Source organism: Lepisma saccharinum, chromosome 16, assembly GCF_977018435.1.
Source record: "Lepisma saccharinum chromosome 16, izLepSacc3.1, whole genome shotgun sequence".
NCBI classification, from domain to species: Eukaryota; Metazoa; Arthropoda; class Insecta; order Zygentoma; family Lepismatidae; genus Lepisma; species Lepisma saccharinum.
In genome coordinates, this window is record NC_139244.1 from 13,944,015 (window position 1) to 13,965,515 (window position 21,501).

Genomic DNA, 21,501 nt, shown 5'->3' on the forward strand with positions numbered 1-21,501 from the left:
AATACTAAGGGCATATTTTTAGATATTCATCAAATTTTTCATTTTATATATTTTTCAAAAACCTCTTTTTTTAAAAATCAGGATATATTTTTACATATTTATGTTAGGAGGGGTTAGTACAGGTATTCAAGTTTCTATCACATGAGTTACATGGTAAAAATATACAGGTGATGTTCAATACTTCCATGTTGCAAATTGGATTTTCTGACTAACTTCGAAGGACCACTACCTTCATTAACAAAGGTTATTGAATCTGAGAAGAAGATTGTAGTGCATCACTGCATTTACAATCTCAGTCTCAGGTTCCGTAATCTTTGGTAATGAAGGCAGCACTCCTTCAAAATTAATTGGAAAGAACAATAAAATTGTGTATCTCCCCTGTCTCCCTAGCGCCAGATCCAACTTCCATTCCTCCTCATCAAAACTCCTCCCCTTTTTCTCTCTCATCAATTTTCCTTTGCAAATATTGGCGAATGCTTTTTGCTGAGCTGGTGCTGAAGTTAACACTTTCCTATACTTCCTGTCAGGCTGCTTAGCTAAACGTAACTCGAAAATGAAAATGAGGGATACGTAACGCAATGTAAAGATGAGATTTCAGAGACTCAAGTGCCAGGTCAAGATTCAACAGAGAATCCGCACCCACCTTAAAGTCATTTGATGATGATTACCCTTAAACAGTAGAAAGACTATGAGGGGAAAAAAATTCTACATCTATATTATGATGATAGTGTTACACTTAAGAAATCATGAAGCAGAAGGAATATCAAAATGACAGAAGCATAAAGGTGTAGACAGAGAAAACCAACACCAGCCTAAACCTCGGGATCATAAGAAACAAATGAATTGTTTAAAGGTGAAAGAAAATAATGAACACAAGCACAAAAGCACGTGGTTTATTGATACCGAACCATCACCAATTTGATTATTGTTTTCTACTTACATCAGCATTTGGAACACTATTTCCAGATTCCTGAAATAGTATGTAGAAATAGTATAGTAGTGTATTTTTCTTAATTTAAGCATGTAGTGCACTTTTTCTCATTTTAAGTTGCGATTTTTTTTTTATTTTATGTTGCTTTTCTGCCTCTTTTGATTAATCACTTTTAAAGCCAGTACTATTTTAGTATTATTTGTTAATTTAACTTGACTTTACGATCACTATAAATGTTCTAAAGAGGTACAAACTAGTGACCTCAATAAACTTCCATGCCCACAATAACAAACTTTTGTACAATAATAATACATAAGAGAAATATTCAATCCGAAAACAGGTCACAAAGCAGGTTATGACCGATATACCAATTTCCATTTACCATTACCATCAGTCTTTCTCCGCACTTCCCCAAGATCTCATTTTTCTGCTCTCTGAGAAAATGACAGCCATCTCAAACAAACCAGCATTCTTTCCCAAGAAGTCCAGCTTATATTTGATATTCAAGAGAAGGAAGCCAGTGTGTTACCGCAATAAACTCTGATATCCATCCAGTCTACATTCGGCTCATGTCACCATCAATTCACGTTTGGCTTGATGGTTGAAATTTAGAGAAGCAGGGGGCCAACGGTGAGATGCAGCTAATCACGAAACTTCAAGCATTTTAAAAATTTAAAACCCCCAACGTGACTCTCGCCCTGGTCCTGAACAACGACCCTCTGTTCTTGAGGGAGTATGCAGCTGCCCAGGCCCGGAATCAAAACAACAGTTCTGCACATTACAGACTGAAGCAGACGACATAACTCCTGCGAGCGCGCCAGCCAGTCTACAATTTGAACATTTATATATTTATTTATTTATTTACATTAATGAACTCAACAGGCTGGCACCCAGTTAGAGAGTTCAGAGATACAGGTTTTCTTTCATACATGCTTCAGTGACCATTATTTGATATTGTTTTCATTACACTGTTTTTAAATTGTATATATGGCATAGAGAACAAATCAATATTTTTGTTACGCTTTTCTAAGGCATTGTAGAAAACACTCATTCTCCAGATATAGGATTTCTTGACAATGTTTGTTCGCGCTCTATTCACAAAAAAGGTTTGATGATTGGGTCACGTCTTATTGTTAGGAACGCGTAATTTAGATTTGTGAGATCCAAAGAGGAGAGCGAAGTTTTCCATTATATATTTTCCAGAGCAGCAGCAGGTCGCGGACTGTCCTTCGATCGTCAAGCCTGTGCATTCGGAGCTCCTCTATTAGATTACTGTACGAATCAAATCTGGGATAAGTACCTTCAAGTTTACACTTCATATAACGTAACACTTTTGATTGTACTCACTCTATTTTTGTAGTCTGTACTATGCTGTCAGTGTTCGATACAACAGACCCAAATTCAAGTTTTGAACGTACTAATGAGTAATATAATACCTTAAGTGTTTGGGTGTCTTGAAAGTCTCTGCCCATTCTAATAATGAACCCCAGAAGTTTGTAAGCATTGCCTATTACTTTGTTAATATGGTGAGTGAAAGTTAGCTTAGAGTCAAAATATATTCCTAGGTCCTTGCCGTTTCAATTTTTTTAGATTGGTATTATTAAGTTTATATTGAAAATTTAAGATCGTTCTTTGTTTAGAATATGTAACGGAATAGCATTTTTGCTGCATTCAGAGAAAGACCGTTGCACAAGAACCACACACTCAACCTATTTATGTCTTGTTGTAGACAAACACAGTTTTCAATATTTTTTTAATCTTTGAAAGAATTTCAGGTTGTCTGCAAATAACAGTTTCCTAGAATTAATCAAATGTTCTGGTAAGTCGTTGATTAAGAAAGAGAAGAGGTCCTATGTTGGACCCTAGAGGTACTCTGGAACGTACTAATTTGCTGGATGTGTGGCCTTTATACGAAACATATTGTTTTCTATTCATTAAATATGACACCATAAGTTTCCTGAGGGGAAGGGAAAAGTTGAAAGTGCCCAATTTACTTAGAAGTACATCATGATTTACAGTGTCAAAGGCTTTGGAAAAATCAGTATATTACATCCACCTGCCCCCCATCATCTAACACTGTGCTTATATAATGCAGTTTCTCGCCAAAGTTTGTTTCTATTGAGCAGTTGGGCAGAAAGCCATGCTGGTATTCAGAAAAAGTTTCTTTGACATGGTTATATGTATATGTGGCAATATAAGATTTGCTCAAATCTTTTAGCAGGGGCAGATAAAAAAGCTACAGGACGATGGTTTTGTAAGTTTCTGTTCTCCAAGGATTTCGGTACTGGACATACAGCAGTAACTTTCCACCATTCGGGAAACTGCATAGACGATAATATCACATTGTAGATAATAAAGAGTGGAATTTTAAAAATGTCTACACATCCTTTGAAGATGTAGGGTGGGATTTTGTCTGGCTCCGCCGACTTCTTTGGCTTTAATTTTTTTACAGCTGCTTCAATTTCAGACATACTGATCATCTGAAAGTTGAGTGAATCTAACGTTTTGCACTCTGTGTGCCCCGCCATGATCTCGAGGTTATACTTTGCCATATTGTTGAAAGTATTTCGCAAATTCATCAACGACGGTATTCAGGTTTAGTATGGGTTCATTGTTTGAAGAAACTGGAAACTGTTTATTTTGCCTGTTGTGATTTATGTACGACCAGAAAAGTGACGGGTCACTTTGAATATTGCTTTCGATGTCGAACAAGTAATTATTATGGGCAGCTTATATTTCTTTTTTGATTGCTTTTCTGAGTTCTTTAAATTTGTTGGCATGGTGAACTGGGTTACCTACGTTTTGTTTCCATTTTTGGTGGTGGTGAGCCTTTGCTTTTATTTTTTTAATTATATTGGCGGTAAACCAGCATAGATATTTAAGGAGGGGTTAGGCATCTTAAGGGGATGCACGCGTCAAATGCTTTCATATATTATGTTGTAAAACATATCTGGTACTTCGTTTACGTTATTACAGACTTTTAGTGTATCCCAGTTAACGACCAATAGTTTGTTGCATAGTTTGTTAAAGTCAGCTTTTTTGAAATTGTACGAGAGGTTGTTCGGTGGATGGTTACTCTGTGTCCTTTTTGTGTGCTTTATTTCAATTACGAGACATGGATATGTGACGGAAATGAAAATTTGAACTACAACCCTGCCCAAAAATATCTCATCGCCTCAGTGAAGTTTAGACAGCCACAGAACGCATAACTTTAACGAATTGTCCGAAGCGAGTTATTCACACCCAAGTTATGAGCAGCTAAAATTAATTAGAGCGAGATACTTTTCGCCCTCCAAATCAACCCCGCAAACAAGGAGTTATTGTTTTTCCGTGATGCGCGATTATCGCTCTTCAGTGCAAACATGGAGTCACGTGTGGGAGGAGTTAAAGTGTATGGACCAATAGGGAACGAGGGCAATCCCTCTCCGTAACAGTGTACTCAGACAACAGGGATGAAAGACAGAACTTCAAGGGAGACTCTGGCATCAGCTTTCTCCAACATCGGAGAGAAAAGATTTTCTCTGGACCTGACCAAGTTTGGACTCTGTGCATCATAAGTTCCATTTTATATACTGTGCTTTTAAGTTAGTTTATTTAAAATCACGAAGAGGAAAGGTGTGTCCATAAAAATACTACTTACATAAGTTGTTTTGTGCACAATGCTGGCTATCAGCGGCTAACAGTATTCATCCGTTCTGACCCAGTGCCTTATGGGTAGTTAACTTGCTTGTAAACAAATGACGGCGAAGAAGGTGAGTGTGTAATAGGACGAGATCTTGTAAGTATGTTCGCAACATGAATAAAACTTCTAGTGTTACGTATATATCAACTGGTGTCCTGATGTCTTTTATTTGTCACAATTTAATTACAGCTGGCTTGAATCTCAAGACCGAATACCATAGAATTTTATCATCTATGGTTTTTGGCCGGATCTGGACCGTTAACAGCTGGGTACAACCTCCCCATATTTAGTTCTTGTACAGGGACTTGCTTACTGCACAGCTGCACTTATTATACTAAATACTACCACAACATATTCTTATTATAAGGTCTTGGCGCAATTGTGGTTCAACTAGAAGAGGAATTGGGGGAAACTGAGCCAACCTCTCATTTAACCCCAATTTCCACCCCAATCAACATCAATACATCTGTGTTATGTAACCCGTGACACGACAGCCCTTTAGTGCCAATGAATACCTACCAACTACTGACCTCACACCCACATGCCTCATCCACCCAGTTACGGGGTGACGTGTGGCCAACATGATGAACCCCCAGTCGTTGTTATAGGCTTTAATAACCGGATTATGCTACTCATTTGAAGATCCTCAATTTCCTCACAATGTGGCCACAGGTACCACACACACTGGATGTAATCCCAGGTGCATGTACCCCCTCCCCCACACAAAAGTACCATTCCCTGTAATCGAGGGAGCTAACTCGAATAGTAATTATATTAGCATTCCTTGTCATAAAATTGTACACACTAACATCTATGGTGTGTCAAGGGGTATAGGTGGAGTATGTCTCCACATTTAATCACGGCATTATGTCTCCACATTTTTTCTCGATACATCATTGTGAACCACCTTGGGTCAATAGGTTAGGTTAGCGTTAGGTTATGTTAGGTAAGAAAACATACACACCTTTATTTTTTTGCCTGTTTTCTTTTCCAAACCTAACCTAACGTAACGTAAAGAAAAGATACACAAATAAAGAACTTGAAACATACATACATATTACACCTATATTCTTGCAATGTGGAGCATACTACACCAATGTGGAAATATAATACATCTATATCTAATTCTAACCAATCTGCAATAATCCTATAATCCTGCAAAAATTGCAAATTATTGTAGGATAAAATAAAAAGAAGAAATATTTCAGTTATCCATTGATTGATTGATTGATTTAGTTTATTTTACTTAGTTTTGTGCCTCTTGGCTAATTTGCGAAGATGGGGATGAGTGATGAAATTGATGGACATTCACAAACAACCAAGCCCCAGAGGAAATCGAACTCGGGACCCTTGACATCACAGTGTGATATGCTAACCACTCTGCCACAGTGTCCGGCATTTCAGTTATCCAGTAAAGATAACTAATCTTTGCTAGACAAAAATGCCTATTAATATTTATACTTCACAAACAATTTACCTTTGTCTCAGCTTCTGGACGCTGTATTTCATTCCTGACCAACGTGAAGTCCGCTCCACAGAAGCAACGACTCAACGATACACACGAGGCACAAATCCAACCAAAGGCATCGATCCAGATAAGGATCTGGAAAAAGATTAATTTATAAACAAAAAACCTCAAAATCAATAAAAGAAGGCGATACAAATATACATGTGTGTTGCAAAATACCAAGGTTGTTTGATTTAAATCATGTGATTTTTTGAAAAAAATATTTATAGAATAATGTACATAAATAATTTGAAAATATCAGAATCACTTTTGGTGAAAGTACACTAATCTCGTAATCATTCAATTGTGTTTATTAGACACTTATAGACCTAACATTTTCAAAGGAAGAGCATGGGAACAAAATGTGTGTACTGATGGGGTGAAGCTCATGAAAGGAAAATGTAAGACGTAAACTGTAAATACACTAAATTTGTGTTGCTTTAAAACTCAATAATTCTCATCAGCAAAAATAGCAAATATTTTGTGTAGAATAATACAGTAATATGCAAAATACTAATCGTGCTAAACTAAAAATATTATCATTATCATTAAGCTCTAAATATAACAGCTGATAATATTTTGCAAACTACCATTCAAGAAAACACCAAAATTCAGCTACAAAGACTGTAAAAAAAATTTTTAAATTACAACTATATAGTACATCCAAAATATTTTAATTTCATTGGAAGAAAAGTTACTGAAATTATTACATAGTTTCATTAAAACACTTAACAAACTTTTCCAAAGTAGGTTCATAGGTACAGAAACAGAAAGCAAAGGTTGATCAGAAAACACGTTTCATATATAAAAATAAAAACATTATCTGTATGTACTGTGCCAGAAAAACATACAAGCAAATTTATGCATTTTTTTATTATTTTTTTAAATTGTGATTTAAATTTAAAAATCACATCCACCCTGAAAAATACAGTGAGCTCTGAATGTAATGAACATCCAGCATTAGTGAATCTAAATCAGTGGTCACAACCCAAACACATATAGCAAACACTCAACTTCAGTTTTATTGAACCTAAAAAAATGAAACGTCGACAAAAATTATCATTGTTAGCATCAGAAGTACAATCGAGTACAACGAAACAAACCTTCTTATATTAACTCGAAGAAACTATTTCCCTACTTGTTTATTATTTGGTAACGCACAGAGCAACTGAAAAATATAGGCAGGAGGCCAACAAGATAGGGTTGTGACCAGTGTGCGAATTAACGCACACACAAATTTATCCCCAGCAAAATTATTTTTATCCCATCAAAGAGAATGGAATTTAAAGCATATCGTATACCATTTCTTAAGTATATAACAAACACAATTGCAAAATCATTCGTGTCCATTAGTGGTCCAATTCATCAAAGGTAACAAAATAAAAACATTTAATTCCTAAGTTTTTTTTCAAAGTTTTTGAACATTTTTACAGAATTACAGTCATCGGCAGATGCGGCAAAATAATAAAAATACTGCATTTTAAATATTTTTGAGAAGAAGTAAACAATAAGTCAGAATATTCTCATATTTGTGCGAAATAAGCCGAGCAACACCATGAAACAACTAGAAATACGAAAGAGATTCGCTATGTTTAGCGCATCTGAATGAGAGCCCAGTACTATTCCCCGTGGCCAACACTCGCACTACGTTTCCTATTGAAGGCAATGGTGTTCGCTGGCCCAGGTCATCGCAGAAAAAGTGTGAATCTCTCTGCCTGCTCGGAAGACACCCAACGACCTCTTCAAGGCCTGGTCATAAAAGGCCTTTTTTTTCAGCTCCCATGTTTAGGGCAGGGTTTCTCTCACGTCATCAGGATTAAATTTTTTCCGAGTGCTATTTCCATCATTGTAAAGCATGCAATGCAATGATCTAATACACGCAATTAGTGATGTTGTGAGAGAAAAAAATAATAATAAACTGAAAAATCAGACTTTCTTTCAATTATGTTAGACGAACCATCTAATGTTAACAGTACGGTAGGTCTCAATTGTCAACTGCCTTGAGATCTGTGCATAAGGAGAAGGGTTTATTGGTTTTACTGATGTGAGTACCAATTGCATATCTGTCAATAAGTAGAAACTGGAGGATAAATTTATTATTGCTCAAACTTATGATGGGTTGGCAGTTATGTCAGGGCATTTAGCGGATTTGCAAAAGAAGGTCCAGAACGAGTACCCGAAGGCATTAGTTATGCATTGCTATGCTCAAGTATAGTTTGTGCATTTTTTGTAATGCTTTCAAACAATTTATTTTTATAAGGGCCTCCCCGATGGCGCAGTGGTAGCGTCGTCGCTCTGCAATCTAGTGGTCCCAGGTTCGATACCCGGTGGAGGCATACTGTGGTTCGGATCCCACTTTAAACTGTAGGTCAAGTTCCGATTAGCCTTACTGTGCATAAAGTGGACCTTAAAAAAAACACCAAATGAAATTTTTTTTATACTGAGACATTTTCTCGTTTGATGATAACTTTCTCTCGGGTTATCGACCAGGTGAGTTGTGGAGAAGATTCCAAGCTTTTGAGAGCTAACGTCGCTCTCATCTTCAGGGTAGAAGTGAGAGTGACGTTAGCTATTGACAGCTTGGACTATTTTTGGCATTTACTGAGGAGAAATATCGTCCCCCCCCCCCCAACCTTCCAGGTTCAAAAGATCGACCCTGACGTTTGACAAGTCTTGCGATGACTACGTAAAAATGTCACGCTTCGCCACTGAGAATTAGCTCAATTTTCAAAGTTTTACAGGTCAATGGGAACCCAAATATGTATTATCACTAATGCTTATTGCCAGGGAATATATGATGCTAATGTACCGAAGGTTTTCAGTTCATCTGTATTCTGTCTTTTTTTTTACTGTGTTTACTTTAAACCTGCTGTTCTACAAATATGATTTAAGGCATCCTGAGTTCCATAACCAGTGGAGGCACACAGTGATGCTTTAAACTGAAGGTCCAGCCCCTATTAGCCTATCTGTGCATAAGTGGACTTAAAATAACAACTCAACTAAGTAAATTATTTGCTTTTTAACCCTGCCAATTACACCATACACTTCTGAGACATGTACATGAAAATTCGCACCTGCGCAATGTGGTGATAGTAGGGAGGCTCTCCCCACAAGCTATTGTCCTATCATCTAATAGTGAGTGAGGCCCTGTCGATGTCGTGTCTCGTCTGAATGCTGGTAGTAAGTGATATTTGATTTCTCAAAGAGCACTGCACCTGAGAGATGCATCATGTAGTTGAAAATCTCTACTTCTTTCATTTACCATCATAATGACATAATTTCATCGCAAAGGTGTATTGCATGTTTACAACCCATATTGAATAGACATAGAAAAATAAAAATTACTGTACAAAAAAATAGCTACACGAGGCACATGTAAAAAAAAAAGGGCCAATCATTTTTTACGTGGGGTTGGCAACAGTAATGAAGTTGAGCATGTGCAGGAGCATGCCCTAGTATTCTGTGCTTGCAACAGAGATAGAATCGTCAGAGTGGGGTTGCGTACATGCGAGTAGAAGTAAGGTGAAATGGCTGCTGTAATACAAAATCCTGCCAAATGTGAAGTGAGATCTGTCATACGATTTCAGAATGCCAAAGGACAGAATGCAGCTGACATCCTTTGGGAATTGTGTGCCATTTATGGACGAACAGTGATGAGTGAAGGGAAGGTCAGGCAATGGTGCAGAGAGTTTCGGGAAGGGCGTTCAAATGTCCATGACGATGAGCGAAGCGGAAGGCCTAGTGTTCAGACGGACGATCTGGTGGAACACGTTCAAGTTCAAAGGATATTTTGTGACATGTAGTTGGCAGGATTAAAGCAGCAGTCTGCATAGAAAAAAGAATTTCCCAATTGCACCAAATCATAAAAATTCTCTTGCAAAACACACCTTTTTATTGTCAATTATAGATAAGAAACACAACCCAACAGATAATGTTCTCGCAAACCATACTTCAACAATCAAGTGTGTATGGAAAGGATACAATTACCATGTCATTTTAATAATAATAAATTCTTTATTAAAACATTCCCGCTCGTAAACTACCATGGCCGTTTTAAAGTATATGCTTGTATTTGTCCATAAATGACTAAGGTCGTTTAGCTGCGAGGTCCTTTTCTCAGGTTGTTTTTTTTGGGGGGGGCATTTTCTCCCCCCATGCTGATTGGCGAATGAAAAGGGGTGCACAGCATGACTTTGTGGGAGGTCCAATGATGTACCCGAGAACATGTCCAGGGTGCCAAATTACCAACGGCTCCACACGTTCGGATCCTTGGAGGACCAATGTAAGTCCTTAGTAGGGGACACCAGCAGGAAACCTCAAAGAGATTAGGTTCCTATCCACCAGGCTGAAAAAGTCAACAAAGCGCCATTTGCAGCTTCCATGGCGCCAATTTGAAAAACTCGAAAATTCGAGATGGCGGCAACATTTTTTTTTTTTTTAGGTAAGTTTGGATTCAGAAAATGCCTGGGCTGGTTGTTTAAATGCCCCTCCCAGAGCTGGGCGTGGATGTGTTAAGCAGTCAAGGTTCAGCCTGGAGCTGTTCTGCCACCTAACCCTTTAATGTAGTGAATATTTACACTAGTAAAAGTAACTTATAAATGTAAAACAAAATTACCTCACAAATGACAAGATTTCTGTACACTGACTGTCCGTCTACCATCTCCTGAGTACTACCGCTCACCAGGTGCTCCCAATCATACAACATAAGCTGTCTGCAACTACAGGAAAAAGATAATACACTCTACATAAGCACAGTGCGGAAGCTATTATGTACATTTAAAAAAAAAACAACTTACACACCAATTTTTTTTCCCTTGCCAAATCAGTGTCTGAACAAGTGAGGGGAAAATATTGCTATTTACAACTGCAAGAGATGGATTCATTATTAAGCATGACTACATAAGCACTGATTCAATTGACACATGCAGACAACCTCACTGTCTATTTCATCTTAGATTGGTGGGTTATGGTGGAGGTACACTATACCGAAGTTCAGATTAAGGTGACCAGACCCTTTTTTGAGTCTCAGTCCTAATTTTTTAACATAAAATGGGTCGCCAAAATGTCCCTTTTTGTGACAATGACTTATTGGCATAGAATTACTGCAACAATACACCTTTTCTACTATTACTATGAACTATGGCATTGTTGGGTAGAAATTATTTCACATTTCAATGTCAACAATGTAACATATTCCAATTTCATATGGGAGTTTCCTCTCTGTTTGCCTGGAAATGATGGTCCCACTGAACAAGTGCATGAATGTGTGTGGACAAGTGAGAAGAACGGTCTTTCAGTACAAACTTTGAAAGCTATGTTGAGTAATAAGGTGAAATTTAATCACACATGTGTGAACTTTTACAAAATGATATTTAAAAAGGATTACAGAAGAAGATGCATTCATTGGTAAAATATCAATGAATGACTTCTAATTTTAAAGGACTGCTTGGTTGGAGTATCATATCACCATTATGTAAGTTATGTACACAGTATTTAGTTATTTATCGAACATAGATATTATTGGCGAAACAGTTCTTATGTTAAAATGTGTTCGTTTTCCAATCCTGTTTTACCTTCAGGAAAATATTTAAAATATCCCATTCTGTTCTTTTAATATGGTCACCTTAGTTCAGATTGCATTTTAACTGTAGTCCAGTCCCAACCAGTCTATCTGAGCAAAAATGGACTTAAAACAAACTTCGGAAAAACAAAATAACAATCTTCTGTTTGCAGTTGTGTGTAATTTGCAATCTGATTATTATACATCTCTTTTCTACTTCTTCAGGTAGGAACTGGTGAACTGATCATACAGATAATATTTTTTAAAAATGAAATAAATATACTGGCTGCCTTGATGGCTTTGCACATTGAAGGTTTGACATATGAAGGATCTGAGTTAGAGTTCCAGACAGCTGCATTGCTTGATTGCTTGTTCTATCATATCTTTCATCTTTAATCATCCTTGCCTTTAGGGTTAACCAAAAGAGATACAAAAGTGAGTCATTTTCCCCTGAGACTCCTAAACTCAACCCCCCCCCCCGGTTCCCCAGTGATGTCGAAAGTTGTAAAATTTATTATTATTCATTTTAATATTAAAATATTAACCTTTTGCAAAGTTACAGATTTGCCTTGTATATACACAGAAAGGTACAGTTTTAATCCAATATTTACAACTATTGCAGAATATACACACTTTTCTTTTTATTAAAGCGATGGTGCATGAATTTTACAAGTGAAATAGTGAAGTTTGGAATTAATCTATGCATGCATCTAAAACTGATCTAATGACATGATTTTTAACACAAATTTTTATTGGAACTCATACCTAGAGGATCAACATTTCTTGTATTTTGGCCAATTTTCCATAACCTTTATACCTCTATAGGTCAACTGCATTGATGATGAGATGAATTATTAAAATTGATAAGGAAACAAACTAAAGATTACACACTTTAGAAAGGATTAAAACAGGGCTGAGCCGATACTGATGCCGATGTATTGGTATCAGTGGGAATTTATTTACCAATTCCAGCCGATACTTTTCCAGCATTTTAGTCTTTCATGGACTCCACAAAAATGCCTCGCGACAATTGCAAAATTTGAAGTTTCTTTTAATTTTCCACCAGTTTTATGTGAAAAAACTTAATTGTGTTACAACATAATATGCACTTAATAATAATATGTAATTCTTCATTATTTTACATCAAAAGAGTTGGTAAATTGATGGATATAATTACAGTGAAATACTTACACACAAATATTAACCAATATTTTGAACAATTTTCAAGTATCAGTATCTGTGGGAATCGGCTCGAGAATCAGCATCGGCTCAGCCTTAATTAAAATTTTGGACATCTGGGTTCACAGACAACTCTGCCACTTTAATTTCCCTATATTTCTAGATATGCATCAGCAGTGATTCTTAGTACAAAGAACATGCCTGAATGTAGAAAAAAAGGGGGAGGGAAAATTCTTGCATCGCAACTAGTCAGGAAAAAGGCCATGATAGGGATTAAAAAGAAAGGACTGGCCCATCTAAATAAGCACATTGTAGTGTCATTATTAAACCTGAACTATACTATTGGTGAAATTATTACTATTCATAAAAATATTCAGTGTCGGTTCAGAATGTTTAATAATTTTTTTTCTCATAGGAAAAAGAAATGGTTGATACAGTAAACTTGAACCTTGGTGAAAGTAATTAGCACTGTTTGCATTTCCAAAAAGTCCTATTTATCAGCAAAAAGAAGATGTAGAAGGTAAAAAAAAAAAAAAGGTAAAGTGCTCCCCTGTGCTCAGCACCACGCCATGAAGGCATATAGGGGGTGTGGGGGTAACGCCCCACACTTTACTGATCCAGTCATGAGTGGGTGTGATGTGATTAGCATCAAGCCCCTGACCGCCTTTACCCCACCGGGTGTTTCCCCCAGGTACCCATATCATTCGACGCTGGGTGGGCACCGGGGCCGCTTCCAATGTTAGAAAAGTTCCCGGATTTGATGCAGAAGGTACCTTACACAAATATCCCTGCTTCCCATTGACAAAGCATTCCACAGACTACTGCCACCATGAGGCTCAAAGGGGCGTCGTGCTTGAGACCAGCACTAACATAATGAGATGTTGAAAGCACTTAGGGAAATTATTGTAATGCTAAGAGCTCTACGCAAAACCCATCCAACCTAACTACGAAATAATTTGAAGACATTATTTGAATACTAAGGGCGCTAAACCTGACCCACCTAACTTCAAAAACCCTTTGCACCACAGACGGCAGCAGCAGCAATCCGTAAGCAGGTCAACAGTAAACAAATGGCTGGTTGCGTAGGAGTAAACAGAAGTGAGAAAACACTTTCAGGCAAAAATGCAATATGTAATCGCTAAAACTCTGAGTGGTGTTAACAGACATAATCGAACCATTAAAAAATGCTTGTGTACCATGTTGAAATCAAGAATTAAACAATTGGAACTTGGACTAAATTTTCAATTATTTGTACGTGGTATAAAAATCTACACAGACTAACCTAGAGTTGTAGAAAGGTGGTATAAATTACCAAAATAAACAGAAATGTATACTGCTTCCTCAGCACCAAACTTGCTCTGATAAAGACTTACTCTGATACATTAGAATCATCATTTAAAGTGCTGCACATATGTTTCAGCCCAAGGGAAAATACGGAAGCCGCTGACACAATGACAAGGAAGCTGATAATGTTAAATATTACTGAGGGACAAACTATTCTCCATGCATCTGGTAATCTGAAATTTAAAAAAAAACTCATTAATGTTTGTAACTTTATAATAATAATAATAATAAAATACAAGTCAAATGAGCATCTTTAGCCTGCCAAATATTCAATCATGCATGGATGTGTCACAAACTAAGTCCAGAACACAAAATAACTTAATATACATATTTAAAAACACTTAAGCTGTTCTGTCTACTTTCTGCCCTGAGTATTGGTAACATAAATAGTTTCTTTTATGGATGCAAAATCAAATAAGATTATTTTAAGTGGATTTTATTTTTCATGTGATGTTTCGTCCTGGTTTCTCAGAACTTCCTCAAGCCAAGATAACACACACACAACCTTACATGATTAGTCACTCTACACTTCTAAGGAATATATATAGTTTGTGTCCTTGTTTCTTCTTAGGAAAATGGAGGCCGAGGCTGAGGCCCGGCCTCCGGAGGCTGAACATCTCTGGTCAGGTCACAACTGACTGCAAAAACTACTTAAATGAACCATATATTATTTTACATCTATAAAAAGTGGTTATACGAAGCTTTAAGGAGAACTAAGTTTCTTTCAGTTAAGAATGAACATTTACACATTGTCTATATCTCTTCGTTAAACTAAAAGCTGCACTTTAACATTTCAACTTTCACCAGTTGACATGGAACTGAGAGGTCAGCTGCGAAAACGAGTTATGACCTTTGTCCGTAAAACAACTCTATACCTTCTCTGGGGGTGAATCTATCAGTCACCAAAATATTATGTCAGTACTCACAATAAGTGCCATGAGAGAGGAATTCCACCTCAGTGGTTACAATAACAGGACAGGCGTAATCAGTTAAAATGGCAGCCATGTTACCAGATGCATGGTACAATCTATCAGGTGGATTACCTGATGGAAACAAATGTAACCCTTCTGATGACCATAAAAGCAGTGAAAGTGAATTATATATGGAAAAGAAGAACAATAAAAATAGAAACGGAAGTGTTTTAATAAAGAGTGTATCAAGCGGCAACAAAATTCCAGCAAAGCTTAAGCTTTGTGGAAGTCCATGGCATTGATAGATATAGAGGAATAAGTTCTTCCAGGAGTGGAAAAAGTTGATTTGAAACCAGAAAAGAAAAAGCAGGAACATACAAAATTTGTCAGTGATGAGGAAAAATACTGGTTTCTTAAGATTTTTCGGGAAGCACAATCTAATGCTATAGCACTCATTGGTTGTTCAGAAGAATGTTACCATACTTTTGTTATAGCATGCTTCTCAATGATACTGGAATAGTGTATAAATGTCTGGGATGCTTGAAGCTAAAATGATAACTACATAGGATTACTTAGTTTCAATTTTCTGGTAGCAATTCAGTAAAAATTATTATTTTTTGTGAAATAAACATTGTAATCATCCTCATTATGTATGTATCTAGTCTTCCATATGAGAACTATCATAAATACAGAAATTACACAGCAGTACAAAATACATTTGTTGTTTTTCTACCACCTTCTATGGATGCAGGGCGTAATTCAAATGCTCCATTTTCCACGAATTGTAATCACAATCACCCTTCAATTGTCATACAAATTCTACATTTTACCATTTTTAGCTACTTTAGCATACACGTTTTCTATCAGTTTCTATTTAGAGAGCAGTACCTGTTGCCTGAGTTGAAACATTAAGGAAGTGGAATCAATTTGCCTTGAACTTAAAAAATAATGATTGACTTGATAGCAAAACAATTTACTACTTGGTGTGAAGACTGGGCCAGGGATAATAGAGTACTTGCTTGGTGGAATCTTGCAATTTGTTCTAATATGGCAACACAGCACAATAAAGCATTGACAAACCCAGTTTAGAGTACATGCAGTGCCGTACCCTTGACCTTCTGTACCCCCTGGAGAAAGTAAAATATTTTTCATGATTTATGAAGATCTTGTTGTTTATGAACGCTTTCAGTTGACTTCTGCTCATGGAAATGTGTTATTGTGAAGTAAAGTACATCTGTTACTTAGCACGTTACTTTATTTTGTAGCAGAATGGTCAGAAGGCTTCACATTAGCGAATATAGCACCCAAAACGACTTTCCACAACAGCAGCTATAATTTTATGTAGTTAGGTTAGGATTGCTAGATTTGGTACTGATACAGTCAAACCTCACTAATCCGGACCCCAATAAGCTGAACTATGCTTAATTCGGACAGGCAAAAGGAAAACAAAAAGCAGAATGCAAGGTTTTAAATGTGGCTAGAAGTCAACAATGCATTGTATGTACAGTATTGCTTTACATTTTACTGTACTGTATAGTGTATTTAGGCCTATGTCCTTTAAATACACCATAATAAATGTGTTTTGTTGCTATAAACAGAGATTTAATGTACTTTCTACTGTTCTATTAGGTTATTTCAGTTATGCCCCCCATTAGTCCGGATTAACGAGGTTTTACTGTAGTTATTTTGCGACATGTTCTTTCGCTACTTTAGTGTGCATATAAACAAATTTTACCAGGTCCGTAGCCACACACGGGCCAGGAAAACTATTTTGTATAATTTGCTTGCAGTGAAGAGTGGAAAGGTAGACAGCAAATATTATGTATTTTGCTCACAACTTGAAAGATAAATTTATAGAACATGAACAGCAGCTATTACATTTGTTCATCTTATTTATGAGTCGAAGTCTAAGTAGCAGAAAGTGTTTAGAAGATTATCTAAACTTTAGAAAGTCTTTCATAGGAGAGTTTTTTTTTATCTACCTTCCCTGCCCCTATTGTGACCTCTTGTTTAACCTTCGAGCGGGCGCGCCTGCGCAAAATTTACGCCAAAAGTAATTTTCTTTAATTTAATTGTGTTTCCTTTGAATTCGTCGACCTATGCTTTTTATGTATTCCTCAAAGAGGTATTTTGTGTTGCATATAAGCAGTCATTGTTACTAATCCATATGTTATACTCTGTCAATTGTTGTTTATTTCAGATCAGAACACCGTGTCGTAAAGTTTGCGCTTCGCGCCTGCTCCTGTTCTGTAATTTTTTCGTCCGGTCATTGTTGAAAATGAGTCGACAAAACGTAGACGTGAACGAAATTCAGCGTATCCTTCAAGTTTCTTCTGATGAAGAGGGATCACATGACTTGGACAGTGATAGTGACTTAAGTGACGAATATATAGAAGTCAATTAATATGACAGTGAATCATTTAGTATCATTCATTATGAGCAAGGATTTTTATAATATAAACGTAATTTTTTGGGGTCTAAATTTATTTATATCATATCTGAGGTTAATATAAATTAAACATGTTGAAATACAAGTTAGAATGCTGAAAAAAAAAATAAAAAATACTTGTAACATTTAGGTTTTCAGCAGGAATATCTGTTGTAAAAAGTACGACACGCGCCTGCTGATGAAAAGCGTGGTGCGCTATAAATATGTAATAAGTTACGTAAAAAAGGTAAAGTGTTCCCCTGTGCATAGCACCACGCCATGAAGGCGTATAGGGGGTGTGGGGGTAACGCCCCACACTTTCTTGATCCGGTCGTGAGTGGGGGTGATGTGATCAGCATCACGCCCCTGACTGCCTTTACCCCCCAGGGTTTCCCCCAGGTACCCATGTTATTCGACGCTGGGTAGGCGCCGGGGCTAAGTTACGTGCTGTATTTTTTTATTTGTTTCAGCATTCTAACTTGTATTTAAATATGTTTCATTTATATTAACCTCAGATATGATATAAATAAATGTAGACCCCAAAAAATTTAAGTTTATATTATAAAAATCCTTGCTCATAATGAATGATACTAAATGACGTAAAAAATGCGTCACGTGCCCGCTGGTGTCACGATTATGAACGCGCCCGCTAGAAGGTTAAACAGAAATCTGTAACTTTGATGTCATCATCTACTTTCGTTCTCCATCTGCGTCAAAGGTTAACAGCTCCCAATTTTTGGGAACGAAAGGGAGTTCTATTGCTTCGGCTGGGGTGGAATGGGGAAGGCACTATGATTGGATATTGTTTACTTTTGTATGATATAAATATCTGTATCGTCAAAAGTGGTATGGAATGTGTAGTAAGGGTGATGCCAGTAGCAGTCAATTAACACTTTAAGATATGTTTTAGAAGATGAAAAAAACAAAATGGTATGACTGAAGATGACCGGACCCCTCTCCGATTTTCTTCATATTTGGTATACTTACTAATTGAGGCCTGCTAATGAACAATCTGAAGTTAAAATTTGTCGGAAACGTCTAGAAATTGCAAAATAATTGCGAACCATTGATGCTAGTCCCACGAACCATTGACGTGTGGTTAGGTTAGTTTCGGTTAGGCAAACATAGTTAAAATTTCATGTCATGGTAGTATCAGGATCTAGAAATTGCAAAATAATTACGAACCATTGATGCTAGCCCCACGAACCATTGGCGCTAGCCCCACCAACCATTGACGTGTAGTTAGGTTAGTTTCAGTTAGGTTAGGCAAACATAGTTAAAATTGGGTGTCGACAACTTTTAACTTCAAATTCGTGATTAGGAGGCCTCAATTAGTGAGTATGCCAAATATGAAGAAAATCGGAGAGGGGTCCGGTCATCTTCAGTCGTTCCAAAAACACTGCATATTTGTTTGATATTTCTAAATTCTTATGTTTCATATCAATTAACACCACTCCCCCCCCCCCCCCAACACACATGCACATAATTTACTTTCATTTAATACTGTTAAACTTTTGAAAAATGGAGTTGGTTTACAAAGCCCCCCCCCCCCCTTGATCAACTAGCTACGGGCCTGGTTTTTACTAATAAAAAGCCACGAAAGAGCTCCGAAATTGCAAGTTTGAACATGGGCCATACTTTGGGATCAAATATCTCTCTTATTTGTGCTTGCCTAACGCTAGAACCACTTTTATATCACGTAAAGCATTGAAATCTGTCGATTAAAAAAAAATCGATGTAATCCTCGAGGGGGTACAGCGGGTCAACAGCCCCCGCAGTGCAAATGATAAAACAACTATTCACTCACCCATGGGACGTATAGCCACCTCTAGCACACATTAAGAAAAATGCGCTGAAAAAACTAGCAAAAATTGCTGCTGTTACAGGTGCAAATTGGCAAAATTGACATGTACCGTACTTGCCCCAGTACAGTGCGTCAAGTTCATAGTATATGTGAACGTCACTACCATTTCCACTAGTATCTTCCCGGTTTGTATTTTTATATATGAGACTGCTATACAGGAAACAATTGTCACCAAATTGATCATAAACTGTGCCAAGTACAATTCCTGTACCGATTCCACTTACAATTACAACTGCATAAAAAAAGAGATGCAATATTTTCCAGGACTGAGATACATCGGACGACTCCTTAACAACAAGATCTAAGTCTAATATCTTCCCTTCCCCCATTTTTAATTATTTGGCACAGAACTACGTAACTACGTTCGATTACCCTCCCATACACGAACCACAACCCAAACCATCAGCAAAACAAACATCTACAGGGTCTGCCCGTTCGCACTTCATTTCTGCAAACTTGTGTTCTGACGTCAGACGATGAATGCGTACGAGGTTCGGTTAGGCCTGTTAGGTTAGGTTTCATTAGCATAAATACAATTAAAAATTATTATTTACGCTAAGAGAACTAAACCTAGCTAGCCTAGCCTTACAATGTAGGCATGTATCCTAAAATTAAAGAGCCTTCTTCCGTGACGTCAGTACATAACGATGCTAAAGTGTTGTGCGATAAGTGAGTCCCACATCAACATTACAGTTTTTGGATATAGCTAATTGTCCACAGCCGAAGGCAGTGTCTGCTGCCACGTTCTTTTTCTGCTGGAACCTCAAAAGAGATGCGCGTGGCAGCAGACTCGGTCTTTATTTTATCGTGATTTCATCATGCTATGTATGCAATTACGTCTGTAACACATACTGTGAAGTTGTAGCGATTACTTTCACAAAAATGTTTTAAGATTAGGTCCCTTAGCATTCTTCTAATTTAATAATAATCCTAAATGCTCTCGTAGTTAGGTTAGGTTCCGTTAGCATTAAATTAATATCGCTAAATGCTTTGTAAAGAAAAAGGTTCTAAATAACCTGTACATTCATTCCCACTAATCATAAACTTGCATTTCTCTCGTCTTCATCTGTTCTTAAGAGTTGTAACATCCTCTTAGCAGACGAATTACGTGGCAGGAGCAAATTTGACCCTTATTCTTACTGCTGACACGTGCGTGGCAGCAGACTCGGCCAACAAATAATTTTGTTTATAGTCATCTCACTGGATAGTGGATACACATCAATTTAGTATGGGGCGAATTAACAAAAAATATATAACCTATTCATTTGTGTCCTGTCCAATGTAGGACAACTAGCAATGGCAACAATGGTATATTTATTACAAATTGTCCACTGTCGCAGAACCAGTGCGCACCACACAATGAATAAGATCGGCCCGTGTACGGCAAGAACCCGTTTGCTGTATGCGCGGTAGCCGTAATAATGGTTATTTCTTGCATTGCATATCACTGCATAACCCTGGAAAAGCCAGGGCCGGATGTTTCCTTTCAAAGATATGTATTTATCAATTGTGTACCTACATTTCTACTGTGAAAAACGTAACTATTTTATATATATGTTACTAGAAATGTGAGAATGCGTTAAAGGAAACCAGTTCGTGTTTCGCTCTACATATTTGCATACGGAACAAGAATAGGCGCTGACTTTCTGCCCCCTCAATTTCTGAAGTAGTATATACATTATGCGTAAAAAAATATTGTCAATCTTGACCCCCCCCCCCCACCAAATATTTATATGAAGTTACGGCTTCTGGGGACAAACCACGTATATAATAATAATAATATATCTTTATGTTATGGAGGTATTAATATTTCCCAACACCATACGCTTGAGATCGAAGTTTTATTTGTGTGTAGCCTGAATGAACACTGTTTGAAAACTTCTTATAGAAAAAGGCAAGGAAGACAAGTATTTCTTTTTAATTCATGGCATGGCATTTTTTCATGGCGACAAATTTCTTTTGTAACTAACTGCTACGCAGTTTAATAGCCCCTGGATTAGTCGGTTAACTTGTCAAACAAAATGCAACTTAGGTACATAATTATTTATTTTTTAGAGGAATAAATGTGGCAACATTTTTCAAAGCTGCTGCGCAG

At 37.0% G+C, this 21,501-nt stretch overlaps 1 protein-coding gene across 3 annotated transcripts in view; it reads right to left on the reverse strand.

The window, feature by feature from the left end:
• Positions 1-19,849, reverse strand: part of LOC146000264 (uncharacterized) — a 29,956-nt gene extending 10,107 nt beyond the window's left edge. The window contains exons 1-5 of one of the 3 annotated variants that reach the window (XM_083137728.1): positions 19,631-19,849; positions 14,233-14,376; positions 10,736-10,838; positions 6,091-6,216; positions 941-970 (exon numbers count right to left, since the gene is read on the reverse strand). In XM_083137728.1, coding sequence (XP_082993854.1) covers positions 941-970; positions 6,091-6,216; positions 10,736-10,838; positions 14,233-14,270 — 297 coding nt within the window. In that variant the 5' untranslated portion in view covers positions 14,271-14,376; positions 19,631-19,849. Of the gene's footprint in view, positions 1-940; positions 971-6,090; positions 6,217-10,735; positions 10,839-14,232; positions 14,377-19,349 lie in introns of all 3 variants that reach the window. The other 2 variants (XM_083137726.1, XM_083137727.1) reach the window with 2 other exon arrangements.
• Between the last annotated feature and the right edge of the window lie 1,652 nt (positions 19,850-21,501).